The sequence below is a fragment of the Baudoinia panamericana genome (assembly GCF_000338955.1).
Source record: "Baudoinia panamericana UAMH 10762 unplaced genomic scaffold BAUCOscaffold_2, whole genome shotgun sequence".
Lineage (NCBI taxonomy): Eukaryota > Fungi > Ascomycota > Dothideomycetes > Mycosphaerellales > Teratosphaeriaceae > Baudoinia > Baudoinia panamericana.
The window spans coordinates 462972-482031 of NW_006911258.1; the positions used below are offsets into that span (position 1 = coordinate 462972).

A 19060-nucleotide genomic window follows, 5' to 3' on the forward strand; every position below is an offset into this window, starting at 1 on the left:
CTTCGCGTTCAAAGAGCGAAACACCAGCACATTCCAAAGCTGTCAGGCTCAAGCAAGGGTTCGATGAGAACAGTGTCCATGTCGAAACATGTGGTGGACGGTATGTGCGATAGAAGGTGCGATGGTGCAATGCAGAGCCAGCTACTACGAATCACGGCGTGTAATGCCTATTCATTCCAACGCTATGCATCCGCGGACAGCTTACAAGAATCTTCAGTATCTCGTGCAATTCGTTCAGACCCGTCGTCAATTCTCATCGCCAGCATCATCCTCCGTAGCCTCATCCCACGTCTCGACCTCATCAACCGCCTCCGGTCGCTCATTGCCCGTGGCGTACTTGGGCTCCTTATCGTGCACATGGATAATGGCCTTTCCCCCAATCTCGTCAACAGCCTTCCGCCACTCGACGAATTCCTCCTTCGAGTGGATCAAAAAGCCAAGCAGCATAGAGGGATCCATCTCCGCGATCTTTAGCCGCCGTAATCGACGCGTATGGCACGACGCAAGATCCTCGGCTGATGGATTCTGCGGTATCGCTTGTCTAGTAGTGTGCGGATCGAGGTAGAAGAAATTGTCGCCTTGATGGCCGACGAAGTAGTGACTGCTGCTCGGTCTGCCGCCTGCGATGCCGACCGATTGCGGCATTTCGAGTGTTGCCTTGAGAGCGGCGTGGTAAACGGGCGTGATGCGGTCGATGCCCAGTCGTATGCCGAGAACGATCAAGGTGGGCTGGAACTCGTCGTTTGCGTCCATCTGGCCAGCGGTAGCGAAGAGTGAGTCGACGTAGACGTCGCCGTCGTCGGGACGTGCGTAGACTCGCAAGCCGACGTCTCGATACTTCTCGGTGAGCGCCCTGTTGACCGTCTTAGCTTGGCATATCTGAGAGAAATAGAATGCACAAGAGCATGAGGGTGAGAATGACTCACTGTACGCTCCTAGCTGTAGCACTCGGCCCAAACCACTCGCCAGGATGCTTGCCACAAGCTTGCGCGCCATGCTCCACGAATTTGTGGATGCTGAAAGGTGCCTCTGGGGTATCCGCGAAGAGCGAAATGAGGTGCTTGTAGTCATCCTCCTTCTGTCCCCGCCGCCAGTCCCGGCCGAGCTTGAGGGTGGCTAAACTGTTTGCAAGCAGAGTCTGCCCACTACGTATCATACAGCCCCATCCTGCGTCGCTTGTGAAACCACCCGAGTTGCCGATGTTTCGAAGCTTGGTAGAGAAAGACATTGCAGAACCAGCACTAGGATCGCTAGACTTGGCTATAGGCGGAAAGTTGTTGCGGTAAGTGAGCCATATTCGGGCTTCCATGTCGTCCATGAACTCTGCTGGCCAGCCGAGCGCTTCTTCCTCAGCTCGCGATAGGTCCATTTGGCTGTTGGACAAATCATCCTTCCCATTCTCTGCGGACTCTTCCCGCTTCTGATTCGCATCCGTTATCACAACCGCCGAGTCCGGTTGCGACACCTCAGATTCCGACTTCGCAGAGGGCGAATTGCCTGTGCTAGTACTCTTGAGCTGCCTGCCTTGTAGATATCGAGGGTCATATCGCCGCCCAAGGCAGAATATGATGCCTGCGGGGTCCTCGTTGCGCGGTAAAGGGTCCCAGAAGTGCTGCACGATCCGCTTGGTCAAGCGCGAGAAGTCGGTAGTATTGTTCATTATGGCGTTAGACAGGGAAGACCAAGCTCTAGGTAGTTGATAACAGATGAGCTGAGACGCGGGTGGAGATGGAGGGCACGAGGGCTGCCTGGGAGCTTGTGGATTCGGCTTACCGTCAACCCTCGGCCCGGCGGCCGATCGCATACGGCTCGTTCGTGTCGCTCCGTAGCTAACTTTAATCCTTTACAGTCGCAGCTTTGGATGCAGTGGCTCGCTCTGTGCTTGAGCGTAGTCAACTCATTTGCTCAAGCCTGAGCGATATACAAACACTTTGTCCATCGCTAGCGGATGACAAGCATGTCACGCAAGCGCTTCGCGCAATCGTTGGTCCATCGTTCAACCGCCTGAAGAAGACACAATGCAAAGTACGGTTTGAACCGTGCCGGGGTGGTAATCGATAACGCAGGATTCTCCACATGCGCCGACTGCATCATCTACCCTTGTCCGCATGGCGAACTGTCTCGCATCTACTTACGCTACTCTTCTTTCTTTCTTGCTTGCTCGCCAAGCTTGTCCTGTAGTGTCGCATTGCACTTTGAGAGTGCGATTACAAGGCGGATATGGGCAAGAAAGGGAAGCCGAAGCAAAGCAAGCAAGGACGTGCAGGAAAGCGAGCACGATACAATGGCGGGCCGGACAGCGGCAAGTCCTCTGCTGCGATGATGCTTCGTAATAGTTGCTAAGTAGTACAGACGACGACGGCCAAACATTCCGAGGATTCACGCAGACCAAAAGCCGGTCCTTCGCCCCCGATCCACAATTCAAGTTGCGGCATAGGACCATCGGGTTTGTGAGCGCAAGTGCACAACCCGACACCGAACGTAACGCAAAGCTTAAGTCAAGATCCGAGGCAGACGCTAACCATGCGGTGCATGAGAACGAGGACGAAGGCGGAGAATCGGAAGAGGCTGGTGATGATGATATAGATGAGACTACCATCCAGACCAACATTATCGAAACGTCTGAGCTAGAGTTCTCAGAGTCCGCAATCGGCCGTATGAACATCCACAGCCCAGCATCTCCGGTCAAGCCTCTCTTTATTATCGATACCGAAGGAGATCCGAGTCTTGCTGTCAATGGCAAACACTCCGACAAGGTGCGAACACGGCGCTCGCCGCCTCCTGCACCTTCAGACTCAGACTCCGAGATTGTAGTCTTTCACGGCCGTAAGGGCAAGCAAGCGGCCCCTTTGAGTGCCGACCATGCTGTTGAAGCACCGCCCAATGATACGCCACGAGCGCATAGCCCGCATATCACGGACGGCTTGCTAGCAGCGCTTCAGCAAACTCCTCCGGTAGCTGATCCGTGGGCTGGCAACAAGCTGCCCGGAAAGGGTTGGGCAGCCTCGAACCCAACGCTGCAGCCGCAGCCTCCCGAACCAGTTACTGACATGTGGGAGCCTGCGCCGTCAACTCCATATTGGCGAAAGGGCAAGGCTCGGCCTGACTTGAACCCCTCTCCCGCCGAGTTCAACGCAATCGAGACGATGCCAATCCGCGGGTCAGCCGTCAGACTCGCGCAACCGACGAAAGACGCTGGTGCCGAACAGTCAATAGCCACCCTGCAGGCGGAAATGAAGGACATCTTACGAAAGAAGAGGCAGGCCAGAACACCTGCACCTGATCTTGACGAGATCGATCTGACTCGGAAGCCTAACAGGCGGAGCAAGCGCGGTCGTAAGCTTGACAACAGGCAGCAGCGAAACGCTGTCATCTCTGACATTGAAGACGACGCAGCGGAAGAAGCCGCCTACATCGATTATATGGAGAACCTGAAAGCCCAGCTTGACAGTGAAGACCACCCGGCTGCGGATACCATAAACAATCACGTGACGGCACAGTCCTTTGGCGGGCCGTCACTGGTGGTAGACGGTAAAGGGGTCGCTGACGACATGGTCCTTGAGCACTCGCAAGGTGAATGGGAAGACGCAGACTCTTCCGAAGACAGCGACACGCCGATCGGGCAAGACTATAGTGAGGAGCACTCTGACGACGACGGCGAGCTCAACTATTCCGAACTTGAGTCTTCCGAGCTAGAAGATGCCCTCGACTACACGGAGCGAGAGCAGTGGGAAGACGAAGAGGATCTCAGGCAGCGGCGGCAGGATGCGATGACTGATGAGCAACTTGCGCGGCTGCTTGCGAAGCAGCAAGAGATGGGCATTGATGCAGATGATCTTGTCATCGATGATGGCTTCTTCGGCGCGGAGGGCGACATCGATGGCTTTGGCGACGTGGACGACGCGCGTACCGGTCTACGGGACCTGTCAAACATGGCTTTGACGCGTCCTAGCCGGCGTGGCAAGAGCGGCGGACGTCGTAGTGGTGGTTTCAGCTTCCCAGACGCTTCGGCTTTGGCGGACACGGTCGAGCAATACGGTGAAAGCGGCTTCGATATCATGGACTTCGACCGCCCATCACTTCGCCAGCCCAAGAAGGGTCGGAAAGGCAAGCTGCCGCCGGAGCTGGAAGAGCTATCCGACGTGGAACTCAAGACAGATATGCTAGAAAGCTGGGAGAACGACCGTAAGAAGAAACGACAGAAGAAGCTCGAGCGTGAAGAACTGCGCGCACAAGGCTTGCTCGGCGCATCCGGTAGGAGCGGTAAAGCCGATTTGAGTCAGAAGTACCTGCAGGGCATGACCATGGCACAAGTGAAGGACGAGCTGCGGACGTTTTTGCAGAACGACGGCCAGCAGAGTCGAGCATTCCCACCAATGGCGAAGAACGAACGCAAGGTGATGCATCAGGTCTCGTCAGCGCTGGGTTTGAAGTCCAAGAGCGCTGGGAGTGGAAAGGGTCGCTTCACGGTAATCTACAAGAGCAGCCAGAGGGTTGAGTACTCGGAGGCTTTGCTCAGCAAGGTCATGTACGCTTCGAACAAAGGCTTTCTCGTCAACAGCTCGTCGAAGGGGAAGAAAGCGGGACGGCAGGCTGGCAAGGCTGCTGCGAAGGGTCCGCGTGGAGGAGGAGGAGGAGGAGGGTTCAATGGTGGTGCGGCAGGGTTGCGTAATGGCGAGGTTGTGGGTGCTGGGGCCAGCGCGCTCGGCAGAGAGAACTTTGGGCATCAGCTTATGGTGAAGATGGGGTGGACTGCTGGGACTGGTTTGGGCAGGGAGCATGATGGGACTGTTATGCCGGTCGAGCAGGTCATGAGGTCTGGCAGGGCTGGGTTGGGGTGAGGTGGGAAGGAGTGGATGTACGAGGGCTGTGTCGCTGCGAACGGTGATGGCGCGTGATGACTTTAAGAACGCGAGCTCTATGCTCACAGCAGATCCGGCCGGCCCATACAGTGGCGGCGGAGGCTAGATAGACGCAGCGTATCCATGTATAGCCATTGTTTGGAACTTTCAGTGAATTGCAATGCGTCAAGAGCAATCTTAATGCCCTGCCATGCCAGGTCGGGTCACCAGGTCGTCCCGCTTTTCGCGGTAATTGTGGGCAACGTGCTACATGGCATTGGGTGTGACCCTGCTCGTGTTGGGACCTCTGCATGTACTTGAACACCATCTTCTGCTGGAACGACAATGCGCACCCTACAAACACCCTCACAACAGCATCACCACGCCGTGTAACATTCTCACGGTACCTTGCGAACACTGACAATCATTTCAGGTAGCGACACGGGTATACCTTGCTCATAGAATGTTGTGGCCGCCGATCGCATAGCTAACCCAAACACTAACCCTAACCGACGCTTTCACGGCCTCTGATGCCACTAAGGGCACGAACGGGTACCATGATAGGTTCCAACAGCTACATGAGAGCGGCAGAACGTTGCTTGGAGGTCTATCGAATCCTAAGGAACACCCAAGCCCGTCAATTCGCCCTGCTCATTCACCGCCTTGCCACCCAACGAATAGCTAGCTCGCCAACGCATCTTCACGCCGGTGCCTTTCCCTCGTTCCACACCCTGCAATCGAATGGTCTGCGTAATGCCATTCTGTTGGTTCGGTGATAGAGTACGCGATGATTGTGGTTGCAGGTTGAGTGTATAGCCCTACAAAGTAAACAAAGTTAGCACGGGCCGCCATCGGGGCGCGGAAGGGGAGAGCGTACCTTTGTCACAGCAAGCTGGAAGGTCAGATCCGAGATGGGCTGGGCCGTGGAGTTGGATATTCGACTCTGTATCACAATGTCCGAGTCGGTCTCTCGCTTCACACTAAAGACGGTGCGGATGCTGCTGTTTGTCACTGTCATCTCCGATGCCTGGTCCGGTAGTGCGGAGCTGAACGTCCACTCATCGTCGCCGCCGGCGTTGGCTGTGGCTGCATGAGACGAAGTGCCGTTGCTGTCGCCCATGCCAAGCAGGTCGAAGCCGGACGATTGCTGAGCTGCAGGCGGCTTAGTAGAGTGCTGAAATTGGAAGGGTGAGGCTTGCCGCGGCGGTGTAGCTAGGGAGGCGAAAGGATCGGCGGAGAGGCGCTTTGCTTGTTGTGATGGTTGTGTTGAAGAAGGCACGGGTGTTGCAGGTTTCGACGTCGGTCTTGAGCCTAGGCCGCCCAGTAGGTTGAGACTGTCGTAGTTCGGTTTCGAAGCTGCCTGGGACTGCGGCTGTGGTGACGGGGCAGTTGATGAAAAGAGATCGCTTTGTGCAGACTGCAAAGACGGCTGTGATGGTTGTGATGGCTGCGAGAAGCGCGCCATAATGTCTGCTGTGCCGTTCGAAGAACCACCAAGCGAAATGCCACCGCCCTGGCCATAGGTGCCGTCACCCATGCTCAGACCTAGTAAGTCGTCCTCAAGCGAGTTACCTTGCGACTTCGGTGCCGGTGACTGTTGGTTGCCAGACATCAAGTCATCTGCCGCCGAGTCCGCCGAACCTGCCGCATCCTCTGGCCCGCTAAAGTCAATCAGAGATAGCTCGTTGTCCCGTCCCTTCTTCACGCCAGCTCCACTTATGCCTAACGTGCCTCGCGGAATAGCATTCGCGCCTTGAATGTCGCCCTTCTTCACAAGCTTGTACCGCTCGATCGTTCGATGTATGCTGTCATTGATTTCCAAAAGTTTAGCCACAGCCTCCGTATCATCGCTCTCCTCCTCGCACATCTTCTGGATCTTCGGATGCGCTGACGCCAGTGCGTTCGCCAACTCCTCGAAGACATCGCCCTCTTTAATCTCGTCGCCTGGTTTGTAGCCCTGCAGCATCTCCTCTAGCAGTTTCGCTTTCTGTTGGATCTTAGCCACCTCCTCGGCCGCCTTCGCTCGGTAGTCCGTCTTATGTCTTGTATCGTACCCGGCCATCACTTTCATCAACTTGTTCGCTTCCTGGAGGTCGTGCGGAGTACCACGCCGTATCAGCTCCTGCAGTTTCGCTTCCTGTGCCGCTCGCTCTTCCTTCTCCATTTCCTCTGCACTTTTGAGATTGTCGCTGGGATTGAGAACCGCAGCATCCTCCCTCCGTACTTCCGGGAAGACATAGCCTTTGTAGCTGAGCAAGCGGTGCATGTCCCGGATATAGCCTAGATCTTCCTTGTACTTGCTCGTTTCGCAGATCGTCCGCCGCCATTCTTCGATAAGCTCTAGTATACGGTTCTGTACTCTCGTCGTCCGTATCGGAGGCCGCTCGGGGAATCGTCGCACCAGCTCGTTCAGGAACTCTTTGGTGCTGATTTGCAGGTGGAAAGGGTAGCCGCAGTTCTTGACGCAAATATCGAGCAGACTCAAGGCGAGTAGTGATACGTTTGGGTTACGGGCGTTCACATACTGTACAATGGCCACGGCGGCTTCTCTTGGCGCTCCCGCTCTCTTTGCGTTGATTAGGTCGGAAATCTCCAAGGAGAGGGCCAGGTTCGGCTCAAAGTTTTCGGGCGAGCAGGCATTGTGGATGTACCGCTGGAGCGGCGTCGCGTTGGGAGCCTCTGATGGGTAGGCGAATCGATCGCGAGCTGCATACCTCGCGCTAGCGGCCTCCATTGAGCGCTGTAGCTGTGGTGGGTTGGAAGCGTTGTCGTCTCGAGTGCGGGCGCGACCCGCGAAGTAGAGCTCAATGGTGGCGGGTACACTTGTAACCCTCCTGATGGGCTCACGAGATCAGTGGGCGTGTGAGCGATGTATACCGGCACACAGTTACATGGAGCCTTCCCTAAGAGCGGAACACTGCTGAGGTGCTTTGAGCTGGGCCCGATCCGATCCGCTTGCAGGCACATTTGAAATGACGTGCATTCATGGGCATATCAATCGATTCTAGTTCGGCCGCCACCAGGATGACAACATGGTAATTAAGCATCGTTAAACCAACACTTCAACAGGCTTGCAACAGTATGGTGCGCCACAAGAAGGACCTGACGAACAAGGGACGTAAGCACGCCAACGGTCCAGCACGTACATACGCCCAACATACTCACCCAGACCGAGAGGAAGGACTGGGTGGCAACAAAAGACCATCTTTCAAAGCGGCAGCATGGGATCTCAATCACTGCGACGCAAAGCGATGCTCCGGCAAGCGGCTAATGCGCCTTGGGCTTATGCGAGAACTACATGTCGGACAAAAGCATGCAGGCATCGTGGTCAGTCCGAAAGCGAAGAATCTCCTCAGTCCAGCCGATCGACCGATACTGGAGCAGTACGGCGCAGCAGTCGTTGAAGCGAGCTGGAAGCGCATCGAAGAAGTACCGTTCAGTCGCATCGGAGGGCCTAATCCACGGCTACTACCGTACCTGATCGCTGCGAACCCTACCAACTACGGCAGGCCGTGGCGACTGAACTGCGTGGAAGCGCTCGCAGCTTGCTTCGCTATCTGCGGCCATACAGATTGGGCGGAGGAGATACTCAGCACGTTTAGTTACGGGGAAGCGTTTCTGGAGATCAACGACGCTGTGCTCAAGCGATACGCGGCATGTAAGGATGAAGAGGAAGTTAAGAAGGCGGAAGAGGCGTGGTTGGCGAAGATTGAGAATGAGTGGAGGGAAGATCGTGAGGATAGGGAGAGGGATGCGGATGATGCATGGAAGGGAGGGAACCTGAACCGGAGGCAGATCGATGATTCAGACGATGAAGATGACGACAAAGAGGGCGGAGACAGTAATGCGAGCAGCATGGGCGGCATTCAGCTCGGGGGTCCCAAGCCTGGCGAGCAGCCTGCCGATGATGCAGGAGACAAGGAGGACGCGGAAAACGAAGATTCCGACCCCTACGCTTTGCCACCGGACAGTGATGACGAAGAGGAAATGGCATATCTCCGACAGCGGGTCCTCGCATCCAAGCCCTTTGCCAACCCGGCTAAGCCTACTGGCCACGAAGAAGATCGTACGATACCTGAGCGCATTCAGCGACCGCATGATCAGAGTAAGCAAATCCAAACACTGCCCCAAGACTCTGACGCAGAATCTGGTTCGGATGTTGGTGAGGCCGAGGATGATGAGTTTGATCGCATTATGAATGCTGCGCCAATAACGGATCGTGCTGGTATTGCGTCGGCGCAGAGACGGAGGGAGTCGGAGAAGCAAGGGTTGATCGCAAAGTTCAGCAGGGCGGTTGTTAATGCTCCTGGCAAGTGGCCACCATAAGGGGGTTATCGCAGGTAGAGAACTGCTGTGGCGGGATACTGTTCGGTGGACTGGCGGAGACGGCCGTTCTGCAAAGTGGGCGGGAAGCTGACTCTGTAGTAAGTAAGTATCGTACCACTGGCTTACTCCGCCTTCGTAATACAGATTTCGAAAGTCGCGCATTACCATATGGAGTCATAGCCAACACCAAGGCGTACAAAGCAGAGGTATGAAACTGAGAATCCGCCCACTTCGCTCGCCTTTGCACGCCCTCTCTGGCTCGGAATCCCGTTCGATTGCTTATGCTGATATGGGCCCAGGGCTCTGATAGCAGCATATGGTACAAGAACGGCGTTGGATGTACGCATAGTATCCTGTAGTCATCAGGCCAACTCTAAATGGCAAGCCCTTGCAGAGTGTTAATCGCCGACACAGCCGCATATGAGCGCAACCACGACATTGGAACCGTCTATATATCGAGCAGCTTCGCACACACTCTCAATCTCACAACCGTGAGATACCTTACTGTAGCCGCCATGGCAGCGTATTGCAGTAATGCTGGAATGGGAATTGAGGCCGGTGTTTTGGCAATTCCACGTGAGTAATGAGCGAAAATGGCACAATGGCCCGTTTAGCAGCATATGGAAAGTCAATGTTGCGGAGGTTGTGCTGACATATTGCCCAGTACTCTCGAAAACATTCTCACTCCACGTAATCAGAACGTTCCAACAAGCCCTTGACAGCGTCCAATGACAATGGGAAAGAGTAAGCATTTGGATTGTCGTACGATCGCTCCCAACTGGATGTAAGTCATACCGTACGATCACAAATCCAGCAGGTAAGCCTACAAGCGGTGAATGAGCGTGAGGAGAGGTAATCGTCCACGAGTGATACGGACGTACTTATGTGATAAGGAATCGGGTGACAGACGGTGCGACGGCATAAAGAGCGTACCATTCCCCTCTCATCTCGATTTTCTTTCTCTTCTCTTTTCTCCTCAGCATACAGCAAGTTCACTAAAGCGATCAACAAGCGACCACCGAAGTTCACCAGACGACGTCAACATCAACAACCAACCCATCACAACCACCACCACCACCACCATCACCACCATGTGCAACTCCTGGAGCATAGTCACCGTCTGCGGTCTTCCCGTCCCACGTTTCCACCCACGGCGCTAGTGGCGCCGTGTGGTGTACGGATGTGGGAAGAAGTACTACGTACCTGGACACGGGACGGACTGGATGTCGGTAGAGGAAGACGGCTTTCCATACTAGGCGACAGCGGCGACCTCCTGGTGCACCATCCGCTCTCAGGACCTCAAGATCACCGCCGCACCTTCCCTAAGGGGGTCCGTCCCAACCCCCTCACAGCCGCCGACCGGTGCCGCTTGGCACCAACAGAGGCAAGGTCGGCTAAAGCCAAAAACAACAACACACTCGTTTCTGCACCGTCTGCGCCCGCCTTTGCGCGGATGAACCACCACATTCTTTAACAAACGACACCACTTTCGCTTATTGCCAACACCACTCTCGTTAACCAAACAATAACACACTCGCTAAGCGCTGTATCGAAGACCCTCATTGCAGTGAGATGTTCCGACAGCAGCATCACCGGTCGAATGGGCGCGCTGCATAGCACCTCGCACCTGCATCAATCGCAGGCAGCTCGAAACAGCTTCAGCGCCACCACAGCCCTTCGACACGCCTAGTCCGAAGTTTCCAAGATGTCGCCATGTCCGCGCGGTCGTGAACACATACCTCGACCCACTTCACAATGTCACAAGTCCAAGCCACCCGCCAGACCACCATCACTGTCGCAAAAAGCCAGAAGCCAGACCTCAGGTTCCAACATCATGCAGAGTCAGTCACATCACATACGTCTCCGGCACGAAGCACCGCCACCGTCACCAGCTCGCCACACGCTGTGAACGACCCACATCAGTGCTTGCCAACCATCACCTGCTGCGAAGCGGTGATGGGCCGAGATGACTACGACGACTTCTGCGAACCTGCAAACACTGGTCATATGGATGAGCGACTGGTCCAGGCGAACAGGCACGACTTGACTCATCAGCGGACATGTGCAAAAGCACATCTGACTTCCAAACCACATTACGACTGGGCACGGTAAATGGCGTTCCGCGCCTTTGACGCACTACGGTGCGAGAGGAAGTGCGAGTGCGAGAGGCATCGGGTGTTGGCGCGTGCGGTGGAAGGGAGGATCGACGGGCTCGGCGTGATGGGATGGATCGGAGGACAGGACGGGCTCGACGATCTCAACAAGCGACTCTTGCCTCTGTCGTCGGCGGCTGACACTCTAACTCCTCAACAATCTCTCCACTCTCTCCGACGGTGATCTTGAGGTTTCTGGTGAAGCGACTATGGTGCACCAGAAGGAGCCGCCTAGCCAGTATGGTCTGCCGAACTCCTCTACCGGCATCCACCCGTCCTTTGACCAGGTACGGGCGGTGGCTATGCTCGACGACTTGCACATGATGGTATGGTGGGGTGGTGGTTGTGGTGGAAATGGTTGTTGGTGGTGGCGTCGCCTGGCTGGACTGCGGTGGTTGCTGTTGATCGTTGGGGGGCTTGCTGTATGTCTCACAGCAACGGAGGATAGGCAGGGTGTTAGCGGCGGATGCAGCAACGGAGGAGGAGCCGCTGTCAGTGTTACTGCTTTCTTTGAAGCGTCTGCAGTGGCTATCTGGGCCGCGCGAAGGATATGCTTTTCGAGGCGAGCGGTGGGTCACTGGCCCTTGCCGACGATGGAGCAGATAGCGTTTCAAACAAAGGCTAGCCTACGGGTGGCTCTTGCGAACATCACACACTACTCCCACTTTCCTCAACCCTCTATGCTCGGGTGCCTGCCCCTCTCCGTTTTGTGTGTACCCCCTTCCTTCGCCAGGTGTCATAACGGCGTTTTCCGCTTTGACCTCATCCTGGCGCTCGTCTGTCAAAAGTATCCGCAGATTAGGTCTCATAGTGCATGGTGTGGCCTTACCACGTGGCGGGGACAGAAGTTCAAGGTACAATGCTAGTCGCAGAGACGCGGAAATGCGTAGCCCTCTACGTACGCTGCACTGGGTTCACCTCAAAACATCACATAGTACGGAGGCGTCGAGCAGCAACGCGAAGCGCCATGCCCAGGGAACAGTACTGCTGCCTTAGGCACTAAGACCAGAGCGCTCCTAACCCTTCTAGGCAGGTACCCGCATATGGCTGGACATAGATTCACTTCACTGTACATAGAATCCGCAGCCCTAGCGTTGGAGAAGTTATACCTTAGACGACGTCCCTACCTGTGTCCGACTAAAAGCTTAAGGCCGCACTCACTTAAGCTTTCGAAGAGAGTGCGGACACAGTGTCGTAGCGCGCGAGCATGGCGAAGAAAGGTATGAGGCCGTTTGCGACTCTACCAACTCACACCTAACACTGACCGTCGCCTTACAGCCAAGTCGCGTACTATAAGTGTCAGACTCCTCTCAATGGCAATGACGGGATATTATATGACCTTCACGCGGCCGCGGCAGCACCGACCCTTGAGCATGCTGAAGTACGATCCAGTCGGTATGGACACAAGCACATCGTCTACCTGCAAAGATGGAGTCGCTGACAGCGCCCTATGTATAGTGAAGAAGAAGGTCCTGTTTCTGGAGCAGAAGCGCGGCGGGTCCAAGTGAGCGTTCCGGGAGAGTAAATGGAGCAACAATGAGCAGAATGATACTTCTTGGCCTTGTGGTAGCCGCACTCAACTCGCATACAGCCCGGCGATGTTGGTACAGTTGGCTGCCGAATCCTCCGCACGCGAACAAGATGAAGCCGCGTATGGGCGAGACTCATACTGAATGGAGGAACGCCACGTGACTGGCAAGAGGCCGTGAAAGTGGGTGTCAGATTGAAGGCGAGGTGACGGAGGGGACGCGGAATGAGAACTGGAAATACTGGGAGGCGTACAGTAAGATACCCATGAGCGAGACAACTTTCCCTCTGATCGCACGAAATCGAGCGTAGTAGCAGTCACTTTATCATGCTTCTTTATCACATACGGCGGACCTGCTTCCAACCCATGATTTGCTACCTTCTCCGGTGGATGCATCCGCGGTGAGGAGTGGTTTCTTGCTTAGCGCGCAAGCTCTTGTGAGAAGCGCGCGCTAAACTCGTCACCTACGAACAATTAGCTACCCAGCGCTAGGCGAACAAGCGAAGGGGGTCTACTTTTCGACATCTTTTTAGCGCCTCGGCCACCGCGAGAAGATGCGCCGGCAAGGGTGCGCATGCGCGATGACGAGCCGGAACTGGCGGCGGCGGCGGGACCAGACCGAGCCGTCGAAGCAGGCATCAGGTCGGCCATTGATGGGCGTACATCCGGGCGCAGAATATTGCGGCTTGCATCGCCAGACACCGAGCCTGCCTCGATAGCCTTACGCTTCTTTCGCTCCTGCCCATGTCCTTGCTGGATGCCTATCTCGAACCCACGCTTTAGCGAGCCCGAATCAGTGCGCTTCGTGAGGCGCGGGTCAGCGGTGGGCATGGCAAGCGGCCGTGATGAGCGACGCTTCGCCGATGCGCTCGTTGTGTCGTATGTGGTCATCTTGCGCGCGCCGCTAACAGTGGCCATGAAGTCTGACGAGCTGCTGGACCCACGTTCCGAAGTTAGGCTTCCGGCAGAACCCCTGCCTTCGCCGCGCACTTTGGACGTTTCCTGAGCGGAGTCGTGGGTACCGGAGCGCTCGCGGTGCACCACCTTCGAAGCGCTATTCGGTTGCGGGAACGACTTGCGGTACGTATAACGCTCCGTCTCCTCTTGAGTCCAGTCGACATCACCTCGCAGGAGCTGCCGAGCTTGCTGTGTTCCAACCACTTTTTGCGAAGACTGCGGTTCCTCGAAGACGGTGAAGTCCTGTGATTGCCAACGGTCTTTCTGTGAGCTGCGTTGAAGAGTAACAGGGATGGCGCCGGTCTGATGCGCTGGCGGCACTGAATCGGTGGGAGACGTCCCACGGAACTCTGGCCTTTGCGAGGAGTCCATGCTGTTGTTGAAGGCAACAAATGATGGCAGCTGAACTTTGTCGTTCTTTGTCGTTTGCGAAAGCGACTGCGACCGCACGAACGAAGCAGAGTCCAGCATTTCGTCATTGTCAGAAGACTTGCCGGCTAGCAGGCTTGTGCGAGACGAGAAGCTGTGCACTGCTGTGTCATGCCCCAGCTTCGACTGCTCCGGCTCCTGAGACTCTTCAACAACTGGTCCACGAATCTCGACAGCACCGCGAGGTGCCGTATGTGAGACGTGACGCAAAATCTCTGCAGCAGGCACCGGAGCAGAATCAACAATCATGTCTGCTGTGCGGTCTGCCTTCTTACGAGGCTTCGGTGGCTCTTGCTCCTGTTGACTTGCCTTTGGCGTGATGCCCTCGGCAATTGAAAGGACATGATTACGAGCCCCAGCCGTGACCACTTTGTCAGTCGGTAGTTGTTGTAGTGACAACCGAACGTCACGCACACCTGTCGTTCTGGTAGCTTGTTCGATCTGCTGTCGTAGAAATTTCACCTCCGCCAAAGCCTTGTTCTTCTCTGTCTCGACTTGAGCAAGCTCGTTCCCAGCCACAGACAGTGCTTTCTGATGCTCGTCGCGCTCGACGCGCCAGGTCTGCTCGACGTCCGCTTCGAACCTCTGATGATCCGCATCTTTGTTCTTCAATACAAGTCGTGCATCATCCAGACTCTGCTGCAGGGCCAGCGTCTGCTTCTCGGCCTTTGTTGCTGCTGCCTCGACCTCTTGCTTACATTGGTCCTTCAATTGTGCCACACCCGTTTCGGAGCGCGAGTGCGCAGCTTCTGCATCATGAAGCTTGGCCCTCAATTCAGCGAGGGCTTCCCTAGTGCTGCGTTGATGCTCGTCGAGCTGCGCCTTTAATGCCTGCTCGCTCGATCGCGCGACTGCCACAGCTTGGTCGAGGTCCGCAACCTGTTTGATGAGTGCATTTTTCTCGGTATCCGTTTCGCGCTGCTTGGCTTGTGCGGCTGCAAGTTGTGCTGCCACCTTCTCGGACTGTGCTTGCGTAGCAGACTGCATCTTCCGCGCAGCACTCAATGCCGTGAGCTCGTTCTGCAGCCTTTGACACTCCCGCTTCTGGTCCGTGAGCAGCTTTTCGCTCATGGCCAGCTCGCTAGCTTTCTGGCTCAGGTTCTCGACTTGCTTCTGGAGTGGCGGCACTTCACTCGCCGTCGCTGTCAGACGTTTGAGATCGTTCTCGAGCGTGGCCTTCGTCTGTGTGATGCGATCCTCAGCGTATCGCTGGAACTCCTTCCGTCGCTTGTTCTCGCTGTCTTTTCGCTGCGCATCAAGGTCGGTAATCTCCTTCTGGGCTTGGTTAAGACGCTGTTGTAGTCGCTCTACCTCTGCACGTAGATCGGCATTGACAGCATTTATTTGGCCAATGTCCTTAGTCTGGTCACAAAGCTGCGCTTGAGCACCTTGCAACCCGGCCCTTAGCTTTCCCACAAGCTCTCTAGCATCATCACCTTGCTTGGGTGGTGAACCAGATTCTACGGCAACGGTTGCGCGTGAGGAGCTCTGTGCTTTTTCGAGTTGTGTTTGCAGAGTACCGCACCGCGCGCTACTGTCGGCCAATTGCTCCCGCAGCTGGGATAGTTGGCCCTGCTCGGTAGCATGTTGCTGCATGAGCTGCTCAAGCCTGTCTAAACCAGCTTGCAAGCTTTTGCATGAGCTCACGAGCGAATCGCGAGCAGCGTGTGTCGCAGATTTTTCGCTTGCGACAAGTACACTGCTTGCGTCGGACATTTTTGTAACACTGGGAAGAGATCAGCTTACAGTTCAAACACATAGTAATGCCGTACATACCTTTCGGACAGTGAGGTTACCAGCGCTTTGACCGACTCGATGTCGTCAGCGTTAGCACTGTGTTGTGTGGTGAGTGCCTGAATGGCGGCAAACGTTTTCTCTACCATCACGGAAATATCATTCAGGCCCGTATCGTGCTCCAGTGCCGCATGAATGATATAAAGCTGGTCCAGCACTTGATCATTGCTGCCTTTCGTGTCCTGCAAGATACGTTCATCGGAGCGAGCCGTCGCAATGATCTGTCTCTCGAGCTGCGCACGACGGTCCCTCTCCTCCACAAGCATACCGCTCTTCTCATCGAGTTGCTTCTCGAGATAGTCGGTCCGGAGACGGGCGCCCTGCAATTCTGATTCTGCTGCATGGCAGGCTTTGAGTGCGACGTCCTTAAGCTGAGTAGACTTCTCAGCGCACGCGAACATGTGCTCAGCTAATGCCACCTGTTCGGCTTTGCACTCAGCGCCTTCTAATGCGAGCTGCTGACTCTTCTCCTTATTGATGCCCGCTTCCCTGCGAAGCGCGTCTATGTCGTGGCCTAAACCGTCCACAAACACCTTCAAGCGCTGCATCTTCGCTTCGTAAGTCGCTAGCTTGCTCCGCTGTTGGCTAACAGCAGCTGTTAGCCCATTCCGCTCTTGCAGCAGACTGTTACGTTGCTCCAGCAAGAGTTGCTTCGTTTGTACAACCTGACGCAGCTGGTCTTGCAGACCCTGACGCTCAACCGCGAAGCGGGAGCGCTCGGTTCGCTGCTTTTTGTGGACTTGATAGGAGACTATGTTCAGAAAGTCATTGATCTCAGAGCTGGACTCGTCGCTATGCAGCTCGTCGTCGTGGGCTGGTGCCGTTGCGATGTCTTCCGGCTCCACTATACCCTTCGACGGTTGTGACACAGCCATGCTACGCCGCGGTAAAGGTTCAGCTTTCTCACGGCAGTCTTCATTCGCTTGCGAGGCTCCTTCTTTGGAGCGCTGCGTCATCCTACTGGCGTACGCCTGCGGCGGTGGTGACGATCTTGGTGCTGGGGTGTGCACAATTTGCCGTTGCATAGCTGCAGCCGCCGTTTCCCGACGGAGCTGGCTGTGGCGCGAGCTTAACGCGGCATCGTCCTCCAAGTTCGCAGTACATGGTGCCGCACTAATGTCCGGGTCGAGCCCGTTGATGTCCGCTTGTGGGTGAGAAGTCTCGACATCATCGACTCTGCAGACCTTCGTGATCTCAGCGGGGTCACTTGGCTGATCGCTTGCAGTGCGGGTGGACCAATGTGGCGGTCGCTGCTCGGGATACCTGCCCGTCACCAAGAGTGAGCCAAGATGCTGCGCAGTCGCTGACTGTACTGCCTGCGACGATAGCAATTCCGTTTCCTTCCGTACTCCGAGCGGCTGAGATTGGTCAGTATCGTCAGTGACGGAGTGGTCGGCACTCGGCGTGGTAAATCGATCTAGCCCTCGTCAGTGTCTCGTGCCGCAGCGACAGCATCAAGGAAAGGCGTACTCTGGGAGACACTGTTACGCCTCGTTCGAGCGGTGGCGGTACCAGTTGCTACGGCCGGCCCTCTCCTGGTGCCCTGCATGTCGAGCTGGACCTTGCTGGGTCTGAAGAATGCGAAGGCCTGCATGTGGGGTGCATGCTCCTCGACAGGGCGGACGAAGGGAGAGGTTAGTACATTTGGCGTGGCAGGAGGCTCGTCTGTGAACGCCGGTATGATACCCGCCCACTGGCGACTGTCAACCACAAGACCGCCGTCCTGACCATCCGCAATCTCAACGGTATTCTGTGCTGGCTGCCGTAGAGGCACATGAATTCCTGACTCGTCGATATTGTGTAAGTCTGCCATAGAAGCGTCGATGCCTGATGCCCCTTCAGGCCGACCACCGTGCTTGGGGGAGTCTTCCATGATTTGCCAGTGAGCGACCAGCTAGCTTCGTCAGTTGTGTATAACACGCGGCAAAGCGTGGCAAAGTAACGGGTGAGCCAGCAAGATGTGCCGTCACAGCTCACTGACCACGCGAGGGAAAACCGGAACGAGACAGACGCGTCGAGAATCGGTAATGATGCCATAAGGAATGAAAGTGAAATGAAGTCACGCAATGGACTGAAGTCAAGCGGTGTCGCGTCCAGGCATCACTGCCCGGTCGCGACTTCCTATCCTGAATAGAGTCTTGAACACCTCAGCGCTAACACTAGTACTGTACTCTGCCTCAAAGCGGCAAGGCCATTTGGCCTTTGTATTTTGCAAAACACATACGGAGAGGTTTGCCATATATGGATGTCCTCCTACACATACCTTGTTCCTCGCGCCAGGTCTGGATACGCCGGGCATTGACGGCCCATCGTTGCGTTTCAGATTGCACGCGTTCATGTCTGCAGTAACTTCAGATATTGTGGAGGCCACCAGGGCGAGGGTGCGTCGCACGTGAGAACTCTGTCAGTTCCTGGGTGTTCGGACACTTGCACACGCTTCGCAAGTAAGCTTGCCTGCAATGTACCGCAATGAACCACGACTGTCGCCGGTCCTTTCTCACCTTGAAGGTTGCGAAGGCGAGTCCGCGGTGATTATTTCCTTCCTGTTCCGCTTCACTGCTATATCCCTCTTGATCATTGTCTACTCCTGCTTCTGTGGACGAGTCTCAGTATGGTGGATACGTCAGGTAGTCCACTGCTTGCGGACCTCGCGCGGCGTTGTCCCACGTCTACATCGCAGGCTTAGGATTAATGTGAATATGCGCGTCAATGAACAATAGTCGGACCAGGCAATGAGACAAGCATTATGCTGTAGCATAGCTTGGCCATGATACCCGACATATCCGACACTGCTGAGGACCGCCGGTTGAGGGTTATCGCGGTCGTGCAAACGCGGATGGAACCTGGTCCAAGATTTAGCCGGCAATGGCATTGACCCACCGACCTCTCCAAACAACACTACCTTAGCCCTGCATCGATCGCATGTGCCCACCTTGCGGGGTTGCGTACAACCTTTTCGGGTTAGTCACGGAATCCATAGCTCTTTCGCAGCCCGTCGTGCCTGGATTGGAGAGCCGTTCAGAGTCAGATGT

General features: G+C 55.7%; 10 protein-coding genes across 10 annotated transcripts; 5 read left to right on the top strand and 5 right to left on the bottom strand.

The window, feature by feature from the left end:
* Window position 1: 1 nt before the first annotated feature.
* Window positions 2-1940, bottom strand: BAUCODRAFT_344306 (uncharacterized protein). The gene is made up of 3 exons (XM_007675067.1): window positions 1774-1940; window positions 927-1688; window positions 2-853 (listed from the first exon to the last, which is right to left on the bottom strand). Exons 2-3 carry the CDS (start codon window positions 1658-1660, stop codon window positions 247-249), a joined length of 1341 nt encoding a protein of 446 aa, XP_007673257.1. The 5' UTR covers window positions 1661-1688; window positions 1774-1940; the 3' UTR covers window positions 2-246.
* A 2364-nt stretch (window positions 1941-4304) lies between these two features.
* On the top strand, window positions 4305-4841 carry BAUCODRAFT_63204 (uncharacterized protein; the record flags this gene model as incomplete). The annotated part of the gene is made up of 1 exon (XM_007674900.1): window positions 4305-4841. One exon carries the CDS (start codon window positions 4305-4307, stop codon window positions 4839-4841), a length of 537 nt encoding a protein of 178 aa, XP_007673090.1.
* Window positions 4842-5458: 617 nt separating this feature from the next.
* Window positions 5459-7575, bottom strand: BAUCODRAFT_63239 (uncharacterized protein; the record flags this gene model as incomplete). The annotated part of the gene is made up of 3 exons (XM_007674902.1): window positions 5459-5659; window positions 5719-6145; window positions 6437-7575. 3 exons carry the CDS (start codon window positions 7573-7575, stop codon window positions 5459-5461), a joined length of 1767 nt encoding a protein of 588 aa, XP_007673092.1.
* A 347-nt stretch (window positions 7576-7922) lies between these two features.
* Window positions 7923-9167, top strand: BAUCODRAFT_119218 (uncharacterized protein; the record flags this gene model as incomplete). The annotated part of the gene is made up of 1 exon (XM_007675068.1): window positions 7923-9167. The coding sequence occupies one exon, from the start codon at window positions 7923-7925 to the stop codon at window positions 9165-9167; it is 1245 nt and encodes a 414-aa protein (XP_007673258.1).
* A 140-nt stretch (window positions 9168-9307) lies between these two features.
* On the bottom strand, window positions 9308-9527 carry BAUCODRAFT_30014 (uncharacterized protein). The gene has a single exon (XM_007674733.1). The coding sequence runs from the start codon at window positions 9512-9514 to the stop codon at window positions 9329-9331; it is 186 nt and encodes a 61-aa protein (XP_007672923.1). The 5' UTR covers window positions 9515-9527; the 3' UTR covers window positions 9308-9328.
* Window positions 9528-10778: 1251 nt separating this feature from the next.
* BAUCODRAFT_344323 (uncharacterized protein) lies at window positions 10779-11404 on the top strand. The gene has a single exon (XM_007675069.1). It carries the CDS (start codon window positions 10923-10925, stop codon window positions 11277-11279), a length of 357 nt encoding a protein of 118 aa, XP_007673259.1. The 5' UTR covers window positions 10779-10922; the 3' UTR covers window positions 11280-11404.
* On the top strand, window positions 11396-12372 carry BAUCODRAFT_344531 (uncharacterized protein). The gene has a single exon (XM_007675070.1). The coding sequence runs from the start codon at window positions 11530-11532 to the stop codon at window positions 12184-12186; it is 657 nt and encodes a 218-aa protein (XP_007673260.1). The 5' UTR covers window positions 11396-11529; the 3' UTR covers window positions 12187-12372.
* Window positions 12373-12527: 155 nt separating this feature from the next.
* BAUCODRAFT_145039 (uncharacterized protein) lies at window positions 12528-12828 on the top strand (the record flags this gene model as incomplete). The annotated part of the gene is made up of 3 exons (XM_007675071.1): window positions 12528-12540; window positions 12599-12715; window positions 12779-12828. 3 exons carry the CDS (start codon window positions 12528-12530, stop codon window positions 12826-12828), a joined length of 180 nt encoding a protein of 59 aa, XP_007673261.1.
* Window positions 12829-13155: 327 nt separating this feature from the next.
* On the bottom strand, window positions 13156-18003 carry BAUCODRAFT_344567 (uncharacterized protein). The gene is made up of 3 exons (XM_007675072.1): window positions 17499-18003; window positions 16011-17445; window positions 13156-15960 (listed from the first exon to the last, which is right to left on the bottom strand). Exons 1-3 carry the CDS (start codon window positions 17899-17901, stop codon window positions 13323-13325), a joined length of 4476 nt encoding a protein of 1491 aa, XP_007673262.1. The 5' UTR covers window positions 17902-18003; the 3' UTR covers window positions 13156-13322.
* Window positions 18004-18138: 135 nt separating this feature from the next.
* On the bottom strand, window positions 18139-18759 carry BAUCODRAFT_30020 (uncharacterized protein). The gene is made up of 2 exons (XM_007674734.1): window positions 18530-18759; window positions 18139-18464 (listed from the first exon to the last, which is right to left on the bottom strand). The coding sequence occupies exons 1-2, from the start codon at window positions 18604-18606 to the stop codon at window positions 18380-18382; spliced, it is 162 nt and encodes a 53-aa protein (XP_007672924.1). The 5' UTR covers window positions 18607-18759; the 3' UTR covers window positions 18139-18379.
* Window positions 18760-19060: the final 301 nt, after the last annotated feature.

Excerpts from the sequence above, each read along its gene's own strand:
- BAUCODRAFT_344323 (XM_007675069.1), top strand. The coding sequence starts at position 10,923 with ATGTCACAAGTCCAAGCCACCCGCCAGACCACCATCACTGTCGCAAAA.
- BAUCODRAFT_344531 (XM_007675070.1), top strand. The coding sequence starts at position 11,530 with ATGGTGCACCAGAAGGAGCCGCCTAGCCAGTATGGTCTGCCGAACTCC.
- BAUCODRAFT_344306 (XM_007675067.1), bottom strand. The coding sequence starts at position 1,660 with ATGAACAATACTACCGACTTCTCGCGCTTGACCAAGCGGATCGTGCAG. Across the intron at positions 854-926 it reads GCTACAGCTAGGAGCGTACA|GGCGCTCACCGAGAAGTATC; the intron begins GTGAGTCATTCT and ends GACGGTCAACAG.
- BAUCODRAFT_30020 (XM_007674734.1), bottom strand. The coding sequence starts at position 18,606 with ATGATCAAGAGGGATATAGCAGTGAAGCGGAACAGGAAGGAAATAATC. Across the intron at positions 18,465-18,529 it reads TCGCCTTCGCAACCTTCAAG|CGTGTGCAAGTGTCCGAACA; the intron begins GTGAGAAAGGAC and ends TTACTTGCGAAG.
- BAUCODRAFT_30014 (XM_007674733.1), bottom strand. The coding sequence starts at position 9,514 with ATGCGTACATCCAACGCCGTTCTTGTACCATATGCTGCTATCAGAGCC.
- BAUCODRAFT_344567 (XM_007675072.1), bottom strand. The coding sequence starts at position 17,901 with ATGGAAGACTCCCCCAAGCACGGTGGTCGGCCTGAAGGGGCATCAGGC. Across the intron at positions 17,446-17,498 it reads GCGTAACAGTGTCTCCCAGA|ATCGATTTACCACGCCGAGT; the intron begins GTACGCCTTTCC and ends GACGAGGGCTAG. Across the intron at positions 15,961-16,010 it reads GTAACCTCACTGTCCGAAAG|TGTTACAAAAATGTCCGACG; the intron begins GTATGTACGGCA and ends ATCTCTTCCCAG.